We start from the raw sequence: 23,509 nt of genomic DNA, 5'->3' as shown, positions 1-23,509 counted from the left end.
GAAAAGTAACTACATTTTTCCTTTTAATATAGATGTAGTACAGAATGTTTAATTACAGCAGGACAGTGCTTCCAGTTAAATAAAATTAAAAACCTTTATTTTCCCCAAATATAAAATTACTAAATTAATGTCTTAAAAGAATAAGAATAAGGAAAAAGCTTTAAATTATACCACCATTTACCACAGTAACCATGATTACCAATTACATACTCCATTGCTTTGGCAAAAAAGGTTTTTCTTTTAATAACTGCATATAAACCTAACATAGCAAAGACTGTATACATCTTTATATTGCACTTATTTATATACAGGGATAAGTGAACTGTAAAGTCTGCATAAACTTGAAATGAGCAAATTTTCAAAATAAACTCAAAGCAGAATGGTAAGAGCCGGTATGAATATTAAAAAAACGCTTAGAAATGTAATACATTTATGTACAGACTGTACGGACTGTATTAACAAACAATATGTACATAACAATTTACCACTATTGATATTTTAGTATAGCTCAGTGTTCATTAATACAGACCTTTGGTTGTATTTAGTTGTTTAGTAAGATCTAAGCTCGCATACCTCCAAAATGCAACAAGGTATAAAATAAAGCACAACAATTTGCCAAATGGTACAAAAACTACTATTGTCAGTTCCATTAAACCCCAAAAACTAGTGTCTCTGTCTAGCCCCAAAATAGTTCTTGTACTTGGAATCTCTATGTGCCATACACAAAAAGAACACCTGAATATTACATATCTGCAAAATTACATCCCACAACACTTTTTTTTTTGTAATGTGCAATTCATTTTAATAATACTTTCTAATGAAAAACAGAAGCTAACTTCAACTTTATAATTTTCCAACACGCACTTCTGCAATGACATTGTGAACACTTTTAAATTTTACCAGCAAGATTAAAAAATATATGTGCGCCTCCCTTACTCTAAAAGACTACTACCAGTAACTGCTGTTTGCTAAGTGTGCTCAGACATTCGTATGAACTACGCAGTTTGCACGTGCCCAACATTTAGCTTCAAGGTCAACCTGAGTTTGCACACAATGAAGCAAATCCACAAACTCTAAAAGAAACAAACATACTTTCCTTTACAAAGCTATCATGCAACTGAAGAAGAACTGGGCATCCCATGAACTGTTGTGCTTGTCGGAGTTCCACTTATGGCGTTGAAAATGTGTAGCGAGTTAGGCATGACGCTGGCCTTTTCTTCCACCGGAGTGATCTGAAAAGGAAAGACAGGTATTTACCAGAATGTTACAAAATGGCACATGCCATGTCTAAAACACAAAACCAATTTCATGGTGTTCTGCTTACTGACTCAACCTCCCAGCACTTTTTTAATTGCAGAAAACTTTTTGACAATGGTTATTCTTTTCAGCCATCTTCTCCTAGATTTAGGAGAAATTACTTCTTCAATATCAGTTCTCCTAATTTAGATATTACACTGTCCTCTGTAGAGGATGCTTGGACAGTTTCTCTCATTCCTCCTGTTAACTTTCAAAAGGAGTTTCATAGTGACAACAAATTCACTTTTTGCCCTATTTTAGTTTCCTTTTTTTGACTCAGAGGTATGATTTGAGCATTTCTTACGAAAAGCTATTGAAGCACCAAAAAGACTTCATTCTTAACAGCTGTAAACAAATTGATGTTAAAGTTAGAAATACCATAAAAAATAAGGAATTACATAAAGATTAGACCAACTAAGAGAACAGAAGTAGAGAAAACTAATTACCATCCCATCTGATCATATTGGCAAGCAGCAGAGGAGAAAAAAAGAAAAAAATCTGTTAAGATTCTTTTATGCATTTTTGTAACAAATTTTTTTCAGTTAAGACTTTGCACTGTTACATTACAGTGAATAGTTTATTCAGTGATGCTGAAAGCTCCTTTTCCCCAAACAGCACTAGGCAGACATATAAAAGTGACATTTTTAAAGATTTAAGTGAAGAGCTTCATGTTTCTAAGCCTTCAGGGGAGTTATCAGTCTAATTGAAAATAAAACCAAAGCAAAACAAAGCAAAACCACCAACAACATTGCATGTTGTAATTACGTACAACTAATAACATTTATCTAAAAAGAACACAGTGGTAAACTAATAGTACATATTACTGCTGTCAGTGCTGTGCTCTGTTCACAGTATCTTATGGGTATCAGTTGTTTGGCTAAATGTAAACCAAGAGAAGAAGGGACAATGTGATGTTTCAGGACATATTTTTTCTTATCACCAGTCTTTGGAAACTCACATACTTCAGCATTTTTAAACATGTGAATCTTGCACTGAGCTCAAAGTATTTTTTCTCATGCACAAGTTTTCATTACATTCTTTTACTTTTTCCTATGCCACAGGAGTGCTAATCTCGCATTTGCCATTAAATTATCTAACCAAAACACTTGCCTCTTTTCCACAGGGGTATTCTGTACAGCTGTCTAATTCTCTCATGCACCTTGCTCATCTCAATCAGCTTTCCAATCAGTTAGGCTCCATTCTAAACTCTCCTCTGCTTATCAATAAATCACATTGAAATATAGTCAAATTGTCCCACTACTGTTAGCTAAGCAAATTCTTTTTCAGTTCCACAAATCTTTCAAAACTGTTTTCTGCTACAACTGTTTTTTATTAAAAAAATCCAACCCCATAATTCTGGAAAATTGGTATCACTTCCTATAAATTTTGGTTCAGAAGTTCTCTATTGCTGATGGGTTAAAAAGACTTAGTTTTGTTACAAGCTCTTCTCTGTGACAGGATATCAAAATAGGAGAAGGCAAATAAAGCCAATGTACTTTATCAAAATCTAATAAAACGGGCTAAGCTTGCAGATCATATATATTAATTTCATTAAATTTGTTTTATCTTTATTGTAGTCTTCCTTGCCTACAAAAAACCAGGCTGGTGCCAAGAAAATTTACAAAAAAAAAAAAAAAAAGGTCCACAATTTCATGACAAACTTATACTCTGATAGAAAGGAAAAAAAGAAACAATCCTTTGTGTAAAGCATTACATACATTTTCCCTATTGTTTTCACATTACAGTTACATTCTGAATGATGTGATATATAACTTAATTTCAGCACATACTTGTTCATGCATTATTTCAGAAAGCTCTTTTGCCATTTCTCTGTAGTTAGCCTTCATTTCTTCTTGATATTCCAACTGATCTTCCTTTATCAGTCGTTCATTTACACCCAGAGCATGCCCACAGGCTTCTACAAATTGCCTGATTTAGAGAAAATAAGAAAGTTCTCAAACAGATATCCAAAAATTGATTTAAAATGTCAACATAAAGTATGTTTTTAATGAATCAGAACACTTTAAAAGTTAAAAGTTTCAAAAAAAAATTTATGGGTCTTGGAAAAAAGGCCAATTTTTTTCTTCCCTCTCCCCCAGCCCCAAGAAATCTCCAAATCTTCCATGCCATACCTAAAAACTTCCTTTAGTAGCTTCACTTTATTGTCTGGATATCTTTTGGTGTTAGTGTCATCTAAGAAAGCTCTTGCATATGCTAATGGACCAGCATTAACCTAAAAAGAAAAAGAATTAAAAAACAGTCAGATATCTGACATGCTGTTAGCGATAACAAGTGTCTATTGGATTTGATTTTCTTATGACAACACATTGATTTCAAAAAAGCTTGACTTACAAAACAAGAAAATTGCTAGAGTTGGAACAGAAGAGCAGGAGAGGTCTCTCCAGGGCTAGGAGTCTGTCCTGGCACAAAGAAACCACTTTGGTGATATGGCAAAGTAACTGCAGATATTGCCAATCTGCCATCTGCATTTATGAAATTAGGGTGGGAAAAGGAACTAAACCTTCTAATGTTTGGTCTGCTTATCTATTGAAAACAGTTTTCCAAGCTGAGAGTTATTCTGGAATCTTGATTTAGTTTCTTCCCCTTTTCTGCTGAATATGACAACTGTTCACTTCAGATGACTGTGTTAACAGTTCTTTTGTTTCCAATCAGTTATAGAGCAGCACTTTTGTCATTGCATTTTTTTGGAAGATCCTTACCATATTGACTTGTACATGCTACAGCTGCTTCAGGTACCCTATTTTGGTGAATTTGAAAGTTTCTTTACACCTTCCAGTTCTTGCTTGCCCTAGGCAAAAACACATGCTGTACAAGGAGACTTTTCACTACTACCTTCCTCCTATGGATTATCACTCTCTTTATCTCCATAGGGTTCTTAAAAAAATATGCTGGAGCTACTGTGGGCAGACCTACAGCTAGGCAAAATAGGCTAATTTATCCTCATGTTCATTCATTATCCTACAGCAGTTTCAGCTTTACACCAAAATCTGGTGGGGTTCCGAACGCAACAGATTCCAGAGATGAATCTTAATTCTTTCATGCAACTGTCTCTGATCAGTTGTTTATATGAAATACCTTTATTGCTTTTCCTATTCAGGAAATAGCAGCAGACAGTGAGCATATTTCTAAATTAGGACACTCTTGAACCTACAGAATAGAAACTGATTATATAATGCTACTTATATCATTTGTCAAGGACAGAAGCAAATGAAACAGCTGAAATGAAGGCCTTACCTGAACACTGACACTTCCCTGTAGCTTCAGCTGCAATTTGATCATATCTACTTCAGCCGAAGAGCAAAGCTGCCTGAGCTCTGCAACTTTTTTGCTCATTTCATCAATGGCTACTTCAATTGGATTTAAATCAGTGTGGTGCTGGTACATCACTGGAATGCGCTTTTTCACGTATGGGAAACAATGTATAGCTATGGAAAAAACCAAGATTTTTTTTACATAGTTAGGGAAAGATTTTTCGGTAAGATGTGCTTTGAGAGAATCTTACTCTAAAATCTCATTTTGATGTAATTAGTTGCTGAATCGAATAACTTATATAATTAGAAATACTGCTAAATGGACAGAGAAACAAACACTGAAATGTAAATATGCACAGCATTACATGCACTACAGCAAAGAAAAATTATTGTAATTACTGCTACTAATAATCACCAAGAAATAAACCATAGAAACTTCATTCATATGAGAACTGTGAAAAGAATTGCTTATTTTTCACATATCTCAAAGAAGAAAAGAATCAAAATTAGCAAAGCTGTAATTCCTATTTCCTCACAAGTATTGGCTACAGACAGCTAACAATATAAAGTCACTTATTTGCTTTTACAACTATATTGTACACACATTTAACATTAACAGAGACATTTGATATTTAACAGGGACAAAACACAAAAGTCTTTTTCTAAGAACAAGGAAAGCTAGACTTCAGATTCACAATTCTGGAAGCTTAGGGGAAATAAATAATAATAATTTTGAGGATTCCCCACTGAAGAAATCAATCTAAAAAACCTACTTATGGCTAAAAATATGAAAATAATTCTAGCTGATAGCTATAAAGGACTTAATTAGGTGAAATGGAAAAACCTATGCAGAACAGAATTAGACCATTTGAACTAATGTTTCCAGTCAAAGCATTCCATTCCATCAGTACCTGTCAAAATAGTCCGTCGCTTACACTGTTCTTCTACTCCTCCTTGTCTTTTACCACCTTGGGTAAAAGGCATCTCAAACATAAAGCGACGAATGTTGTGAGTCCTTTCAAAGTCTGTTTTTCTTTCTTGCAACTCTTTTTCTTCAAAGTATGGAATTACATGTGTAACTTGAATATATGCATATTTTGAATCTAAATCCTTAGGATTTACCTTAAAAACAGAGCAAAAAAAAATCAAATGGCTACATTGTGAATAAAGTAGATCTAATAGTAGTCACACAACTTTCAGAAATTAAATTTGGTCTCTTAACCTCTAAGTTATTGAAAGCACAGGAAATGTTCATGCTTTCACAGGGGTTTCGTTTCCTGCATTCAGTCTTTAACTATCAGGAAAAAATACAGCTAGATGCATTACACCATGTAGTAGATTTTTTTGGTTAGTTTTGTTCTGGGTTTTGTTAACCACTTGTGATCATGAAACCCAGCCCTTGCATCAAGTCCTCCTCTCCTTTTAAAGTTCCAATATTGAAATGCCCACCATTGCTGCACTTTAAGGCCAAAAAGCACTGAAATTTTTGAATCAAGGATTCAAAAGGATCCTTATCAAGGAATAAAAAGAGCCAGGAAATTATAACAAGAGGAAATCACCATAAAGACTAAGGCTGAGGAGAAAATCACTATAAAGTCTGAGACTGAGGAGTGGAAAAGGGAAGAACTTCCAAAGAATGCGCATGAATGGGCAAGAAATATAGCTAAAGTTATCACAGAATATGATCATAATCCAAGTTAGTTCTAAGATACAATTATTGTTTTGAGAGGTAACACTACAGAAATTAAACTTTTTGGTTCTTCTAAAAGGCATACTTAGTAAGAGATAATATTCCTCTCATCCCTTTCAAACAGCAGAGTTTGTAGTTACAGCAGATGCTTGTATGCCAAATGAGTAACAGATAGTGATCCCACAGTATTTGAAGTGAACTACTGAAAGCAATATATTAGAATTTTTTAGAGAGAATAATGATCATACTTTGCCAGAATCCTGAATCATTTTGACATTTTCCGCTCCAAATTTGTCAGAGTAGAGTTTTTGGAGTCTTTGGGAAATTTCTGAAAGAGGTGTGAGTTTAGGCTCTTTATAGATATATTCCTTTCCATCTTCATCCTCAAAGAAACCCTGTAAAAAAATGAAGTAATCAAAATCTTGGAGAAAAAAATATATAGGGCAATGACTAAGATGGACATAATGTGTGTGGTTCAAAGGAAATATAAACATTAACATTAGTATTCAAGCAAACATAAACAGACAGAAATTAAAATCTAAGTAAAAAGGTTTCCCAAGAGAATAAAAAACAACAGAAAAATGTAATTCTCTACTACAACATGAGTGAAAGGTAATGGAAACATAGAGTTTAAATTTTAAAAGTTTGTAGCAATTCTATGGTGTGCCAAGCCTTTGAGATAAGTTTCCTTCACTTTTATTTAAAAGTGAACTTGCAGCACTGTTTCACTCTCCAGCTGGTAGTCTTGCCCAACAGGACTATCTGATTCACAAGTGACTATTTTGGCAATAGTTTACATTGAAAATAATCTGAAAGTCTTCCTTAGGTAGTAACAAAAAAAATAATTCCAGAAAATTAATTATGCAAAAGTCTTTATTTTAGTTTGCACTATTGGTATATACTTCTTTATTTTATTACATATAGCACTAGTTTTAAACCACAACTAAATGCACAATAGATTACATGGAAAGTGAAACAGTTCATTGGCTTAAAACAACAAGCCATGTCTGAATTCATGTTTGAAACCAGAAAATAAATATTTTTGTCATAAACAAAACAGACAAAATAGAAAAGCACAACATATCATGTATAAACACAGGCTAGATTGACAAAAATACCCACACCAAACTAAGGTGAAATGCAGTAGTTTGTACTGCATTGTTTGCTTTGTAAGCGATCACTGTAATTACCTCAACATCTGTTTCACTGTCTGTAAACTGGTATTGCTATAAAGTTATAAAAGACAACAGAATACATGTAAAGTTATACTGCTCAGAGTATTTTACAATTCTCCATGCTCAGCTGAACAATTAAGCAACTGGGCTACGCATGTAGAGAGTGTATTATTCGATACTGCGTGATACCATAGGGATACAGAGGCATTCTAGACACGGACCAGAGGATGTGAAGCTGCCCAATACACAGCCAGAACTTTGGTTTGAAGCATGCAATACTGATGCATAGAAAAGAGTGATCCGTTCTCTAAATGGAGCTTGATGTTACTTTTCCACTTGCAATGGCTATTAATGCATACCCATCTAAGAAGCAGCCTTGCAAACCACACTGTAGCACTACAGACATTAAGTCAATACATTGCTAAGAACTGATGTTACAGAAAACTTACCGCTGCCTTAAGGTAGTAAACAAAAGAAGAAAAAGGAAAAAAGGCATAAAATTTACTGAGGAAAATAATAAGAATTTTACCGGAGTTGATAAATATTTTAAAATAAATTACTGATGGCATTTCTTTATTTCATACAGAACACATTCCTTGTGCTTTTTATGTCACGGTATCAATAGAGATGATGAAATAGTAAACCTTGTAAAACGAATTCAGGTTTTTCTTACTGCATAGAGCAGACTAGTGAAAGTAAGTAACACTCACTTGTCCAAAGAACGCTACCCTGAAATAAGTTCCCAGCAGCCTCTTGCCTGTATGCATAACTTCTGTAACTTTACTGTATGCTCGATGAAGGGTGTCATATAAGTGAGCAAGCCTCTAAAAATAAAAGAAAACAATAATGAGGTAGAAGAACAAAGCAAAACTTTCCAACTTTAAAATAACAAATTATGTCCTTGTAGCCAGTAACAACTGAAAACATTCTTTTATTGAATGGTAGTATTAGGTATAGCACTTGTATCAGGATGACAATATGTAAGACTAATTCTTAATTATTGAAAGCAAAAAGATATTTAAAATTAAAACAAACATTACAACACATTCATATTTCAGAAACTATTTTAATACTCTTATTATGTGACGTCCAATGTGTCATGCAGCTAGACTTGAAAATTCAGGATCTTTTTCTTGCTCAAATTTACTTTTGATGAATTAAGTACCTCAAAATCTCTCCGTTTTTCATAAATGGGAATTATGAGTTTATATATGTCAGCAATGAGTTCATAGCGTTCTGCCTTCCAGAGTCCATCGGCACACTGCTCCAGCAATTCCATCAGCACATCCTAAATTGGGACACACATTAGAAAATGTAAAATAATTCAGTACTCATCAAAAGCAGAGCAAGTAATTATACCAAAGTTCTTCCCAGTGAAAAGGCAAATCTCATCTCAAGACAGAATTATCTACATGTAGTAATTTAAGTTATCGTGGCAATCAAAAACTGCTAAAAGGAAATGAAGACAGAATGGTCTGAGTGCTCACATGTACTCCTTGTATCTACCACAAACAGCATTTTTCTTTTAGATACTCTTGCTATGTTCCTGTACCATTCTTGCATCACAGTCGTGAAGCAACAAGCTGGAACAAACTCCTGCTTAGAAACTACTCTATTCCACCTCCTTCCTCCCTTTGGTAGAGGACTAAGACAGCATAAAGACATCACCAAGAGAATCAACTTTTAACACTGAGAGAAAAGGGACTAAAAAATGGTATATCCATTATCCTTATCCATGTGCTGCAACAGAGCTTTAAACATTTCCTCCTCTCCCCCAGTCTTTATGGGGCTGTATAAACCCCCCAGCACCTCCATCCTCAGCTGCCAAGTGGTGAGAACTGACAGAGCAGTGTCACTGCCAGAGCACAAGGGCTGTCCACAAACACTGCTGTGTTTAATTTTAATTCAGACACCAGAGGGCACCCAGATGTAGCAAAGCAATAAAATTTTGTTTACAAAAGGAAAATAAGATAAAGAGCAGAAGCTTCAAGTGGAGAGCTGACAGGAAGGATCAAAAGAGCACAACATTTCTGAGCCACCTGTCTCAATGCTTATCCATTCTCATGGGAAGAGTTCTTTCCCATATATCCCCATCAGCTTCCCTTGAAACCTGTGAGAGTGGCCTCTTGCTCTTTAATGCTGCACTTCTTGGAAAAGTCTGATTCTTCCACTAACCACTTTAGGAGTTGGACTTTTTCCCATTTGTTGATACCTGTCTTGAATTTTGAGGGTCAGTGCTGGACACAAGGTTAGAGATAGGTTTCCACAAATGCCAGGATAAAAGGGAAAAAACCCACTTTTTTCTACTTCTTGACTCAATCTCTAACACAACACAGGCTGCATTGGCCTTTATTTCTGCAAAGCCACACCAATGATTCCCATTCAAGCTGTTGTCCACTAGAACTTCCAGGTTTTTCTGCAGAGCTGCTGCTCAGCCCCCACGGAGATTTTTTTTTTTTTTTTTTTTTTTTTCAGGTGCAAGGCTTTGAAATTGTCTTTGTACAGCTTTCAGAGGACTCTGTGCTCCTGTAAGGCTCTTTCATTTACCCATCTGCAAGTTAGGATAATGCCTTTCATGGAATGTCAGAGGCAAACAACTGTTTTGATGAAATGCACACAGTAGAAGGAAAAAGGAAAATCCCAAACTAAATTTTGTTGTTTTTTCATCTGGCTAGCTTAGGTAACCCTGGCCTCAGAGAGAATTCCTTTAAAATGAGAACCAAACTGAGAATTCCAAAATCTTAATTTTTTTAAAATTAAAAACTATATAAAGTCTTAAGAAAAATTCCACTTAATTAGGAAGAATTTTTATAAACTGAAGAATATGAAAGATGTTTTTTTCCCTTTTAGAAACATGAAGTGATTCTTTCTGTTCCCCAATACTTGTAAATGCTCCTTTGGAGATTTAAATCTAAAATTACTAGCAAACAGGGAAATCTCAAGTTTTAAGGAAGAAATTCCACATGGCTTGTTACCATGTATAGGAAGAATTCCCATCAGAGCATCATTTTGGCAAGCAGTAGTAAAATACAGCTTGAAAGATGTTTCTGCCTTTTTACTTCTGTACCCTATCAATCTGTCATATCATTTTTTTCTTAGACAATACAGTTCTCCTTACATATGAACATACTGAGGAAACACTCCATATATGTATATGTTCCTATTCCTTAAAGAACTTAAGCACTTCTGAAAATACTAATAATTATCATTTATCCATGATTTTTAGTCTGCTAAAGCCAAACAGTTCTTCCCTATTGTTACTCTTGTTATTACTGTGTTACATTACTTCTCTCCTATTATTATTTTTCCTGTGTTTCAGATAACTTTCAGAAGTTATCTGAAAAATAGTAACTTTTTTCAGTACTACATGGTTAAGTTTAGACAGTATTGCATGGAGGGAAAAAATGAAACTTGGCTTGGTTTGATCCTTCTGCAAGCTCTACAGGCTTATAATTTCACTCTTGGCTTATTTCCGTTCCATGGAAATACTGAGAGATGGAAATAAATTTGTGTAGGGTTCAATGACCCAGAAAAAGAAGTATATTCTTTTTGCAGGGAGTGACTAATGAGAAAAAGAATAAAGACATTCCAATTTTAAAAGAATGCATAATAATTCAATTCTGACAAATGGTTTGGCAGGAGAACAGTGACAAGAATTTCCAACAAAACTTTCCATCAGCAGTAGTCACTAGAATTCCAGATCTTTGATAGCTTAGAGCAGTTTGCACGTTGCTTTGAGTAACATACTAAACTTCATGCTGGATCAGAAGAATTGGTGATTTTAAAAAGATAGCAAAAAAATTGAAAGAAAATTACAAACCACGAAACAATTTGCACAGTCAAATAATTTTGTCAGTTTTACTATACACTAACTAAAACACAAAAGAAAAGTATTTTTGTTGTACAACTACACTTACAAACCAGGGGGGTTTCCAGACAGTGCTCTGTCCCTCTCTTCCCCAACTACACCAGCAAATACATGGTGTAGATATAGCTTTTCTTAAGCAAGATTATTCATAATACTTTCATATAGGCTGCTTGCTGGTAAAATTTACTGTAAAGCCAGCACAGGTGGATCAGCAGACACAAGGAGTGAAAATTAAGCCAGAAAAACCACATGGACATGAGTCTGGTGTCAGTAAAACTACTTTCATTGTTATGGCACATTTATGTAGGGAAACTGTAAACAGCAAAAACCAGTGAATACATTTTCATTATTTCTGGTGGAGTAATATCCTAAATACAAGTTAGTTTTACAAAACAACAGATTTTGCTAACTGCAATATATAACCCACATTAGCGTTCATCCTGTTGACTAGAATAAAACCCCATTTTGCTCTACTTTTATTCCAAAAGTGGTATTGAGTTGATGTGCTAGCACTACATTTAAAATATACGTATACAGCAAATTCTCTAAAGCTGGGACACCTCACAGATTTTTTTTTTATTTCAGCTTTAGGGTAAGAATGGCAGCTCAGAAAACAGTTACTATATCCCTCATATCAATAATTCTCCAGACTGAAACACAAAACTTGAAAAAACCCCAGCCTTTCCATGTATAAAAATTCTAAAATTTCTATGTTTACTTACTTCATTGAAGTGAACATCTTGCATTCCAACATCCTCCATCATTGAAGCCTCTTCATCGATATTTGGTGTGATTACTCTGAAAGCAGTACAACCCTGCCTAAACATCCCTGTCATTGAAAAAGAAATATACCCAAATTTACTTTTCTCAAGCAGGATAACATTGGGCCATTTTGTGATTCTGGATAAAGCAGAAGCCATGTTTAAATATACCTACCACAAAAGAAATAAAAAAATAGATCGCCCTCCCACTGCATGATTAAAACACAAGACCTTACATTACTGTGAATGTACAAATGGGTTTTAAAAAACCACAAATGTTAATATCTGGACTCTTACCTTCCAAAATAAGTAGTGTCTGAATCTCCCTCCTTTATCTTAAATTTGTGTCTAATCTACTCCACCCTAAGGTACTCAAGGTAACTTTTACAGTATTTAATTGAACTGCCATGAAGTCATGCTGGAACTGTGTACAGGAACAGGCCTGGCATGTCAGTTTTTCCAGTCTGAACAATATGAATGACATTAACCATAGAACATGATTAAGGGATGGCAAATCAGATTATTCAAATACAGAAAAGCAGGAAAAAACCTAACAAAATAGCAATCTAATTTCCTTTCCTGAAAAAAATACTCGTCAAAAATGGAGTGCAGAATGTTCCAACATGAAACCTGTCTCTTTTATTTATGCTGTTTAGCTCTTTTTTGATTACATCAGATTGCTGAATTAAGAAAGCAGGATTTTCTGTATCAATTGCCCTCAAGGGCAATCACTAAACATTATGGAAGCACAAGGATTTGCACATATTTATTTCACACCTCCTTCCTACAAAGATTCTTTCTGTCCAGGTAGGAGTCTGACCACCAGAGGTTTTATTGAATGATTGCCTCAAATGTAAGAGATGTTTCTGCTCCTGGAAGTACCACAGGTAGAATATAAATATTCTACTCCCTTTCTATAAATATAAGCTTAAGCTTGTGACCTTCTATATTACTGAGAGGAAATAAATTTTATATGACAGTATATAAAACCAGCAAATAACCCAAAGGACTCAAAAACTAATAGAGACTATTACTAGTTCTTAGGTATCATCAGGCTTCCAAATGGACATAGTAATTTGTCCAAGCAACTTATTTCAGATTTGGTCTCAGAGAATAGTTCTTAAATCATTTGGGTAAAGAAAACAACCTATACACTACACAAGCATTTGTCAAGAAGCACAAAAAGAACAGAGAAAAGTCATCTTTCAGACTCATGATTTCGCTTCATTTTGAACAGTCATGCAAAGGTAAACATGAGAAGATGAATTTGCCTACAAATCCAAAACACTATTTCAACACCAGAATCAGTCTTAACAGATTCCTGAAATTTTCTTCTAGAGATCTCTTTTTCTTAATATAATCCATATCTCAAATCCCTGACTGAGAACTCTTCTGATCCTGTAGATGAAAGATAGTTTTCTACCCTATCTCAAGGGTCATCAGAATCCACTTTTACAGACAGCTGCTGGCACAGAATACCACAACAAGGTGGAACATTCTGAGCACTATTATCACTGATTGAACATCTGAAAATTTGTACAATTTTATTTTGACTCCTCTGGCAATGCCAGGTTTCGCTAGATGCAGTGAGGGATTACTTGTTAAACAAGAATATTCACTGATAACTTTCCTTTAGAAAGGATCTGACTTCAGTTATTAGCAGCTCTGGTGTACAGTTAAAATTTTCACTTTCCTAAAAATTTTTCTTTGCCTTCATCTGAAATGCTGCCCCTTAAGTATGCAAGTATACTCTTAAATATGTGAGCATGCTACCAGGTTAGGTCAGAATTTTTTCCCTGGTGAACACTGAAATACCTTCAGCTTTCTCAAGGAAAATATTGCTTTTCCCAAATTATAATAAAAAATGTATTTAAATACATTAAAGTAAGGTTTTGAAATCATACCTTTTCGTGTGAGATATTCTGCAACCAGCGCTGCTACATGGACATAGCACATTGCTGCCTAAAACAGAAATAGTAACAACCTTTTAAAATACAATTAAAGGTATACAAGGTATATAAGGAGAGCCCTAGCATGAGACAATGCCTTCAGTTTTCCTTTTTGCTGCTTTGCAGGAGATATTCTATGACTACTGTTAAGAATTCTCCACCTCATTTATGTAAAACAGTAACTGTGCAAGTGCACTCACTCCTTCTTAACCAGAGCACTGAAGAGCATGGACAGCAGTTCACAGTCTCAGAGTGACCATGGGTCACCAATTACAAGGTAGGAACATCATGCTGTAATAAAAACAGGTGAATCTCTTTTTTGGGATGTATTTTGAGTGTTGTGTGTGAAACAAAATGCTATTAAAGATTCTACTCAACATTTGGTAGCTCTTCTGCTAACCTGTTTTGCCTTCTTTTTGGCTCCAGACCAAGACAAATGCAGAGGAAACTTGTGACAGACCATTTGAAAGCAACAAGAGAGACCTCACCTATGAATGGAATTTGAAGGAATTTGCTTGGTGCAGTTGGAAAACACAAAAATAAAGAAGAGGGACAGAATAATTTTCAGATATAGGAATTTTTTATTAATTTGACACTGACCACTTTTCTCCACAGAAAAAGGCTTCAGATTCTTGTTTTACTAAAAAGGCTTAGGCTTTCAGCAAAGTGTTACTCTAACTGTAATTAATGGTTGAACAGCTTATATATGGAGGCTGCACAAGGTCAGATAAGGATGGAGGTGAAGGGAAAATACAAGAACCTGCCAGAAATTCTAACTCATGCTTTGTAGAGTTGAACTTGGTGATTTACAGACATCCTCATCTAATCGCATAGTCAAAGATTCTAAGATTTTAGTAAAAAAAATAAAAATAGACGTGAAAAGGACTAAAAGACCTTGTCTTCTCAGGTACCTGAGGTTGCTCACTTCAAAAGACAAGCTAATAACAGAGTACTGTGTATGTCTTCTGTGTTGCTACCAAGTAGAAGAAGAGAATTCTAGTACTTCGACTTGAGTTAGGAATAGCAGCTTCTATTTCCTGGAGATATTTACTTGCTTACATGATGCTCATTTTAACAGATGTTTATGAAATTCAATGATTTCATACAAAGCAATCTACTTTCAGATGGAAAAAACTTCCAGAAAGGGACAAAATTAATCTGTATCCAGATAAAATGTTTACATTAAGACATATAGCAACCCCCATTTCCAATTCTGCTTTTTCCTATAATTAAGTATTTTAACAGCATAGTTAGCTTTCCTTTTTAGCAAACAACACAAGAAATTATTTGTCAGTTTCAAGAACATTAGGAGTTTTTTTATTAAGCAATTTGGAATAAAATCAAGCTAGTTTTGTAAAGGCAACTGCAGGGGAATTCAAGGAGTGGCTTTAAGTGTTTCAGCAAGTAGTAACAAAGACATTTTTAAGCAAAAGGCCTGTCTTCCATGGCTTGTATTGAGCATTCCATTCTTAGTAGTGTGTCAGCTATAGCAGTTAAACATGTTCCTTACATTAATAAACAGAAATTACTTACAGATGTTCATGGGTAGGACGAAAACTTATCAGTTATTGAAACTAATCTGCTAACAATTCAAAATTTATTAAAAATACTTATTACGTTACATACTAACAATGACATATAGTACATTCCCTTTCTATAAATATAAGCTTAAGCTTGTGACAAAGCTAAAACTAGTTTGATTTATTTTCTCTTACCTCTGAAAGATCTCCATTTTTAACATGGATCCTTGCCATGCTGTCTAACCATGTCTTCCTTAGTTCAGGTGTACTTGCATAAGACTTTGCCAAACTGTACTGGAGGTCTACAAGCATTTCTGGATCATTCTCATGCTCCTTCATCTGAGCTGTAGCCATCAGCACTGTACGAATCCGTTTGGTTAAATCCTTCACATCAGAAGGGAATGTAGTGTGCTAAAACATGGAAAAGTTAGGTTAACTACTATCTTTTCCTAAACAAAATGATAAAACATAATTGGAAAAGATGTTAGGAAAGAGTCTTCAAGCATCCTTTGACAGTATGGAAATTAGAATAAAAACTGACCTTTATAATTCTGTCATTATTGGCACAATTATTGATGATGGAAAGAGACTGCTGAAATCTAGTTCCTCCAATTCCAACAACATCAGCAATTAACTGGCTTACTGAAATAATAACCTTGACAGAAACAAGTATATTGTTAGTGCATATTTAATGAAATACCTTTGAGATGTACCTATGAAGCAATTACAAAGGAAGTTTTGTTCTTTTTAATTGAAAAATTATCCTCCTAAATAAAATAATGTTTGGGGTTTTTTTTCCAATTAGTTGTTCAATAACATAGGCATGAAAAAACAGGCTTGTTTAAATTCAACAAAAATGACTGACTGCTAGGTGAACTAGCCAGAGATCATTAAACTGGCAAACTACTGTTCCTAGCTTTGTTAGAACACACAATTTTCTAATTATTTGTTTTATTTTAGGTTTTTATGTGCTTGTTGCTGCATTCTTTTCCTTCTTCAGATGCAACAGGGTACACCACTTAACAAATAAAATAACATCTACAAAACAGAACATTTGTAATGACAAATAAATTTTATTTCCTACAAAGCACAGGGTCATCCAACTGTTTCTAAGTATTTCCTTGTACTGAATATATTTTTATTGCCATCTTCATACTCTCAGTACCAGTCTTGCTTGAACCCCAAATAATTTAAGTCTTTATCTGACAGCTTTTGCATACCAGTATGCAATTGTATCTACAATATTTAAAAACAAACCCAAAAAAAAGCCACCCAAAAAATAAAGAAAAGATACTAACTTGCAGATGTGTTCGAACAAAAGACTTCTTCCCTGTGTAGTCAAAATTATTTCTCATTAAGAAGTACAATAACTGCGAAGCTTCATTACGAATTGAACTCAGTTTGGAATTACAGTACTTGAGAATTTCATAGCACAGTGCAGAACACATATCAGCTCTACCTTCATAAAATGTAGAAGGAAACTGAGGAAAAATAAGAAAACAAAGAATTTATTCATTAGAACTAGCTTCAGATCTTGATAAAATAAGCCTGTCAAGAAAAACACAAATATATTCATATCCTTAAACTGTGGAAGAAGGAAGAGTTATTGTAGTTCATGACACAAAACAGTTTTTACAGCAATTCAAAGGACAAGCATTCCACACTGATGAAATCAGATCAGTCCTTATTCCCCAGTTATATTTTGGGATGTTAGTTCTTAAATTCTTACACAGCATACTGTTAACTAAAGAAACTGGACAAGTACTTGAATTTTTTAAACTTCTTACCTTATAAATAAGTGCCCTTAAAGCACTGAATACATTTTTCAGTGCTGTTTCAGACTGATTCTTTTGAAGGAAGCAGAGGTATACATCAAACACTTTCTTCATCAGTGGGTTATGTCCATGATCAGTCAGTAGCTGATTCTTTAAAATAATAGTGAGAATTTAGGAGTTTTGTATAGTGATACATTTATACTACTCTAAGAACATACACATATCATCAAAAAGCAGGACATTTAAAAAATATAATCTCTATAGCCAAACATCTATTAACCAAGATGTTAGTAACACACACATCTGAATTTTAATCAGGTATTTCTAACACTTCATTAGTTTTGCTTATAAAGAAAGTGTTGCCTTCTAAATAAACTTAGAGAACTCAATGGTTTTGATCAGTTGTTTATTAAATCCACTACTATTAATAGATTTTTGAGAGGCACATTCAAAGTATTAAACACACTTTGCTTGCACTGGCTTTAGCAGCTCAGCCAGTGGAATTTTCTCATAGCAGTATCCCCTTCTACAACATGATTCTAAAAGGTCTTGCACCTTCTGCAACTCTCCTCTGTACACTCCACTCTTCCTTGTCACTTCCCACTGCCCATGCAGAAGGGTTGAACCAGATGGTCTCTGGAAGTCCCTTACAGCCCAAAACATCACATGACTCTGAATTTATGTATTTTAGTGCAGTTTATTGATTAGGAGCTCCTGATTCTCATACCTGTTCTGGTTGGATCTTTGAGACTATTCTGACATACTCCTGCCTACTTTCTCAATATACAACACACAGACAACTTTGAAGGATTGGCATTCCAAGCATGACAGGTTGATAATTAAAAGATTAGTGTTCATTCCACTTTAAATCTTTATAGCTAGTTATCTTCATTTTCAATTCTGTCATGAGGTCTGTGGACACAACTGGCTCTAAACTCAATTAAATTACTGGTAAAAGGAATCTCATCGTAATCATGTTTTCATAACTAGATTAAAGATAAGACACTAAATTTGAATCTTCAAGCAAGAATCTGGATACACTGCCCCAGTTAGAGGAGAAACAAGCTAGAGTTATCATCTCTCCTTTTTATGGCTTCATTTTTAATGTCTGGAAAATTTCAGAGAAACAGACAGGAGGGCTAAGTAAGTGGGCATGTTATATAAAGATTCCACAGGAGAGCTACAGCAACTGATACAACTACAAGAAGTCTATTAGTGGACAAGCTGAAAAAAGTTACAGAAGAGGAACACACAAATCACTATTAATGAGTGCATTACTATAATAAGCAGCCAAGTTCAATACGGAAGTCTGAGAGCATCCAATGATGGTTTTGCCATAGATCTTTGACCTCGCATGGCCTTTAAAAGACACTTTTACCACTAATGTTAGGTAGACACTAAAGCTTTTAGAATGATCTTTAAGAAGTCAGGCTGAGGAAGCAGCTTTTCCCACAGATTACTGCTGGTGTATGATGTGTGACTGAAGGTAAAGCATTTTGCGGTGAGACATCAATTTTACATGACAATAATATAACACTGCTAGAAAAACTAAAAATACAATACTAAATTAATAGACTACAAAATATAATTTCAAAAAGAGTTTTAAAAAATATTTCTTCTCAAAGATATTTATGGAAGAAGTTAACACCAAGTCACGAACAAACCTTAAAAGCCATTGTGAATAACGATAGAGTGTCCAGAATTGTAATGCAAACTTCCGTGGCAGTATTTGCTTCAAGTAAAGACTGGTGAAGGACATCTGCATCTGAATGGCCATAGCCTACAGAAATTCCAAATGAAGTGTAAGTGCTGGATACACTCATTTAAATGTTTCTTACTTCCAAAAGACTTGCTGAACTAGGAAAAGATTAACAAGTAAAAAGCCTGACAGAAGTTAGTATTCAATACAGAACAAGAATTCATATGCATTTAAATAGTTTCCAATATGGACATATTATTATTCTAACATGACTTGCACAAGATCATAAAATATATTAAGTAAGAATTTCAACAATAGAAGCATTAAACAGCTGTTAAAATGATGTGATATTTCATATATATGTGCATGTATACACACATGTATATATATAAAGGTACACAATTATATATATATACACATATATATTGATAAGTACTGCAGAAAGGATGAAGTTACAGCTGAAAATATGCAATTTTGGTAATTTAATGATGTTACAATGGTCTCAAAATTAATCCCAAGTCAACCATGATAAAATACAAAACAATAAGAGTTGAAGGAATACAATCCCATACTTATATGCAGTTTAACACCCAAGCAATAAATTCTGCTCTTGTAGAATTACCATGCAATGGCTCCATATTTAATAAAAACAGTTTATAATTTCTAGCTCCATGGTGTATTTTAATAATTTTAAAAACACATCCTGCTTTAGCACTGATTGTAATACGTCTCTTACGTTCCCTAATACTGGTCTTTAAGCACCAGATTGACAAATGTGCCCAGGTTGCTTTATAAAAATTTGGTCTGGATCATGTTTATATGTTAGATTTACAGCCAACTTTGCATCACTAAATCAATGACAAGGATGACAAACTTGCTGAGATCAAGAAAAGAACAGAAGAAATGCCATACTGTTTTATAATGACACCTGGCCACTACCTTCTGAACCTTCTTGCTTCCCTGGCTGAACTACACATGTATACCCATAACCACCAGTTTCTTTAGATTTATACATTCTTTCTTTAAGAACAAAACTACACTGAAATTTCTCAGAGATGAGATATATCACACCATTATTTCAGTTCTACTTCTTCCTCAGGTGATCAGAAAGGGAGAAAATAAGTTTATAATTTACACTAATAGACAATTATCTTGCCAAAGAATCTTGATTTTAGAAACAAGTAAAGCACCTATTTTCACCAGACACTTCCTTCCTTTATGTATCCCACACGGAATACCTACAAGATTACTCAAGATCTGAATGCTACTTTGGATACATGATAGAGGCAGACTGACAACTAAACAGAACTGGAAGTTAGACAACAAGACCAAAGATATAAAAATCGATTTCCCACTTTGACATGGTTTTTACATCAATATATTTTCAATTTGCAAAACCTTGGTCAGTACAAGGTGTAATATCCTGATATTTGTTAAATGTCCATTAAAAACCCCCTGTTATCAGTTTAGACAAAGTTATCTGAATGATACACCTTCCTTCATAATTTCCTCCAGATGGAAAAGAACAGAAAGTTTCTTATTACATGAGCATGCATTTTTTAAAATCTTTCAGCTCACTGTTTCCTAAAAAATCAGTAAACATTGCCAAGTTCTGGAAGTATGAAATGTCTTTGCACAGGGATGTGCTATCTATTTCTCATAGGTTTTTTTTAATCAGTCTTTATCTACAAAATATTATACCATATTGAATGTGTAGCCACATAGTGCAAAGGCTTTCTTTTTTGTATCAACAACCATGTAGAAATTATGATGATAAAGCAGCAGCAGACTGATTCCAAGGGGCAAAAAAAAGTAATTTTCACAGATATAGCTGTCTAACATTTTAAAAGCAAGCAATTGCATTTCTTATATTTAAACAGATCTGATAATGCATTTATGAATAGAGAGATTTTGTGGGTTTTTTTTAACTTTTACACAAGACAATGTGACAAATCTTGTGCAATTAGGCAAACTTTTGCTTTATATTGCAGAAAAAAGAGCTAAAAGATTTTAAGAGACAGTTAGATATGCTTTGGGAAATCAAAGAATGAACACAGTGAACATACAGTTAACTCAAATAATTGTTTTACTGCACACAATTCTTTTCAGTACCAGTGTTGTATTTTACTGAATTAGTCAACCAGTTTCATTGTTTTTTGAAGCTGAAAATTGAAAAATGGTGCTTTAGAATACTCTACATACAGTATATGCAATTTAGAAGCAGCATGTTTAAAAAGATAGGCCACAAGCAGATTTAGTTTTCAATACAGCAGTCTATACAAGCTGACTTCAACCTGATTAAATCTTACCATTGTCTACAGAAATTCCAAGAATACTTGATATCTTTCTCACACTGAAAACAGAAAAATCACTTCATTATTGGACGCTTTTTTACTTCCAGACAAACTAAATCATGGGCTCAAAATCTTCGTAGAAATTCTAAGAAAATTATTTCTCCTTAGGGGATGTCAAAACATGGAGATATGGTCAGAGTGCATATATTTACTTTTAGACTAATAATTTATAAGACCAAGGAGGAGAAAAAAAATGAAGCTTAAAAAAGCAAATAGAAAAATAAAGTAAATTTTGTAACTATGTGCAGCACAAGTTTGAGGTGTATATAACTAAAAAAAATTAAAACACAGTTTTAAGATACACTGTAGTTAACCATGCTCCATGTTGTGGCATCAGCCAGCATTGATTGTTCTATCATAAAGCAGAGAACAGACCATCGACTGCTTCCAGCTATAGGCTTGACCTAGAACAGTAAAAGTCACTGGGATGCACTGGTGTGGCTCTGGGACTTGTGTCTGGTGTTGTGGTACTGGTTGAGGATGACAGATGTTATCATGTCGTGAGACTTACTGTGGTTAAAAGTGAGAGAGTTATCCAGGCTGCTCAGCTGCTGCAATCTGGCATGCATCATTCCTGTTCTGTTACGGGAAACAGGCAATGTCTGAGATTTTCGATCATGAACTATGGATCCTAACCCCTCCTGGTTCCTGCAAGATGGGTGAAATGGGATAGAAGCAAAAGTTAGACATGTCAAACTGCAGCAAGACAGGAAGTGCTGTTAGTTAAGCACAAGAAGTTTTATAGAAAGAATTATAATGCTGCAACCTATTCACTGTTTTCTTTATAAAATAAAAATAGGTAGCTTGAAAAAAAAATGCATCACAGCAAACTCTTTCTTAAAACCTCAAAGCATGAAAGCAAAAGCACACAAGCAGCCACTTCTGAAGTGATAAATTTACTTCAGAGCTTTTGAAAAAAACCAAAAAACTTGAAAACATTAATATTCTGAAAAAATTCAGCACCCAAAACTGAATCCTCTATTTTGATTGCAAAAATTTGATTGCAAAAATGTTAGCAAAAAAGTTAGGACACACAGCGGTAAAATTAGAAAGCATACATGCAACAGGAGAGCAGGAATTAACTGAGATAGTATCATAGACTTCTTACCCAAGCAGGAAGGGAGAAGAGCCATAGACTTTGTTAAATTTGCAGCAATCAAATGAAGAAAACAGAAAAGTGATCTGTGTTAGCAATCAGTACAGGCTAACTTCCTACTGTGTACCACCACCAGAGCTGATGAAAAACGGAAACCAGTGCTTGAATTACAGAATTCCCTGTTCCCTTTCATTCTCTGTCATTTGTGTATTTTAGGAGTACGTGCACTGACTGTGATATACTTCAGTGTAGTGACAATGTGAAAGACATGGAAGTTACATTTACTGGGGAAATTCACAACACCAGATCATTTCAATAGCTCAACATTTTCAACATTAACATGCAGCACACAGAGCAGGTGATCAGTAAACAAAAAGGGAGTGTGGTAGTGTCTTCTACAAACTAGTCAAACACAGCAGTTGGAAGAACTTTTACAAAAAGCCTGAAAATTATAGACTCCTGTAAATCCAGAGTTTGACATACATCTGAACACAAAGATTACAATCAAAACCTTAAGAAAGCCAGATTTATTTATGAGGTTTTTTAGGTTATGTGAACTCTTTTTTCAGAAAAATCTCCATGGAGATAGTCAAGTTTGTAGAAAAAGATTCACATTATCTAAACTAAAACCAAAAAAGCTAACATTATAGTTAGAATGCATTACCATCGAGAATCAGCAACAACTTTCTCACCGAATTCAAGAGGAACAGTATTTTAACCACAGCAGTTTAATTATAACAGTATTACCATATTGACCACAGTACAAGGGCTAAAGAAGTTGCTATCTTTTACTCTACTTTGCATCAAGATAAGACATTAATGCAAAGATATTAAAACAATTTAATACAAGCCTCTGACTCCCACAGATCTTCTTCGGACTTCAAATTTAAAAAGAGCAGCATTGGAATGTTCACTACTCACCTTCCAGTGAAAACACTATATATATATATATATATATATAAAATTTCTAAAACATTTCAATTTACGTGGTTTTATGGCCAACTGAATAAACACAACAGGTCATAAAATGTCTTTCCCAAAGACATTGTTTCAA

The 23,509-nt window shown here is 34.3% G+C and overlaps 1 protein-coding gene across 12 annotated transcripts in view; it reads right to left on the bottom strand.

Annotated features, from left to right (window-relative positions):
* Nucleotides 1-23,509, bottom strand: part of DOCK9 (dedicator of cytokinesis 9) — a 113,217-nt gene continuing 89,708 nt past the window's right edge. For 4 of the 12 annotated variants that reach the window (XM_085057310.1, XM_085057283.1, XM_085057384.1 and 1 more), the window contains 17 exons: nucleotides 21,871-22,007; nucleotides 18,971-19,086; nucleotides 17,319-17,456; nucleotides 16,830-17,012; nucleotides 16,073-16,186; nucleotides 15,727-15,942; nucleotides 13,967-14,024; nucleotides 12,024-12,130; nucleotides 8,599-8,721; nucleotides 8,138-8,257; nucleotides 7,449-7,484; nucleotides 6,507-6,653; nucleotides 5,480-5,690; nucleotides 4,552-4,742; nucleotides 3,429-3,529; nucleotides 3,087-3,225; nucleotides 1-1,232 (listed from right to left, as the gene is read on the bottom strand). In XM_085057310.1, coding sequence (XP_084913436.1) covers nucleotides 1,110-1,232; nucleotides 3,087-3,225; nucleotides 3,429-3,529; nucleotides 4,552-4,742; nucleotides 5,480-5,690; nucleotides 6,507-6,653; nucleotides 7,449-7,484; nucleotides 8,138-8,257; nucleotides 8,599-8,721; nucleotides 12,024-12,130; nucleotides 13,967-14,024; nucleotides 15,727-15,942; nucleotides 16,073-16,186; nucleotides 16,830-17,012; nucleotides 17,319-17,456; nucleotides 18,971-19,086; nucleotides 21,871-22,007 — 2,260 coding nt within the window. In that variant the 3' untranslated portion in view covers nucleotides 1-1,109. Of the gene's footprint in view, nucleotides 1,233-3,086; nucleotides 3,226-3,428; nucleotides 3,530-4,551; nucleotides 4,743-5,479; nucleotides 5,691-6,506; nucleotides 6,654-7,448; nucleotides 7,485-8,137; nucleotides 8,258-8,598; nucleotides 8,722-12,023; nucleotides 12,131-13,966; nucleotides 14,025-15,726; nucleotides 15,943-16,072; nucleotides 16,187-16,829; nucleotides 17,013-17,318; nucleotides 17,457-18,970; nucleotides 19,087-21,314; nucleotides 21,359-21,870; nucleotides 22,008-23,509 lie in introns of all 12 variants that reach the window. The other 8 variants (XM_085057355.1, XM_085057318.1, XM_085057364.1 and 5 more) reach the window with 4 other exon arrangements.

The sequence above is a fragment of the Lichenostomus cassidix genome, chromosome 1, assembly GCF_008360975.1.
Source record: "Lichenostomus cassidix isolate B80296 chromosome 1, HeHo_3.0, whole genome shotgun sequence".
NCBI classification, from domain to species: Eukaryota; Metazoa; Chordata; class Aves; order Passeriformes; family Meliphagidae; genus Lichenostomus; species Lichenostomus cassidix.
This window is presented reverse-complemented; position numbering and strand designations above follow the sequence as displayed.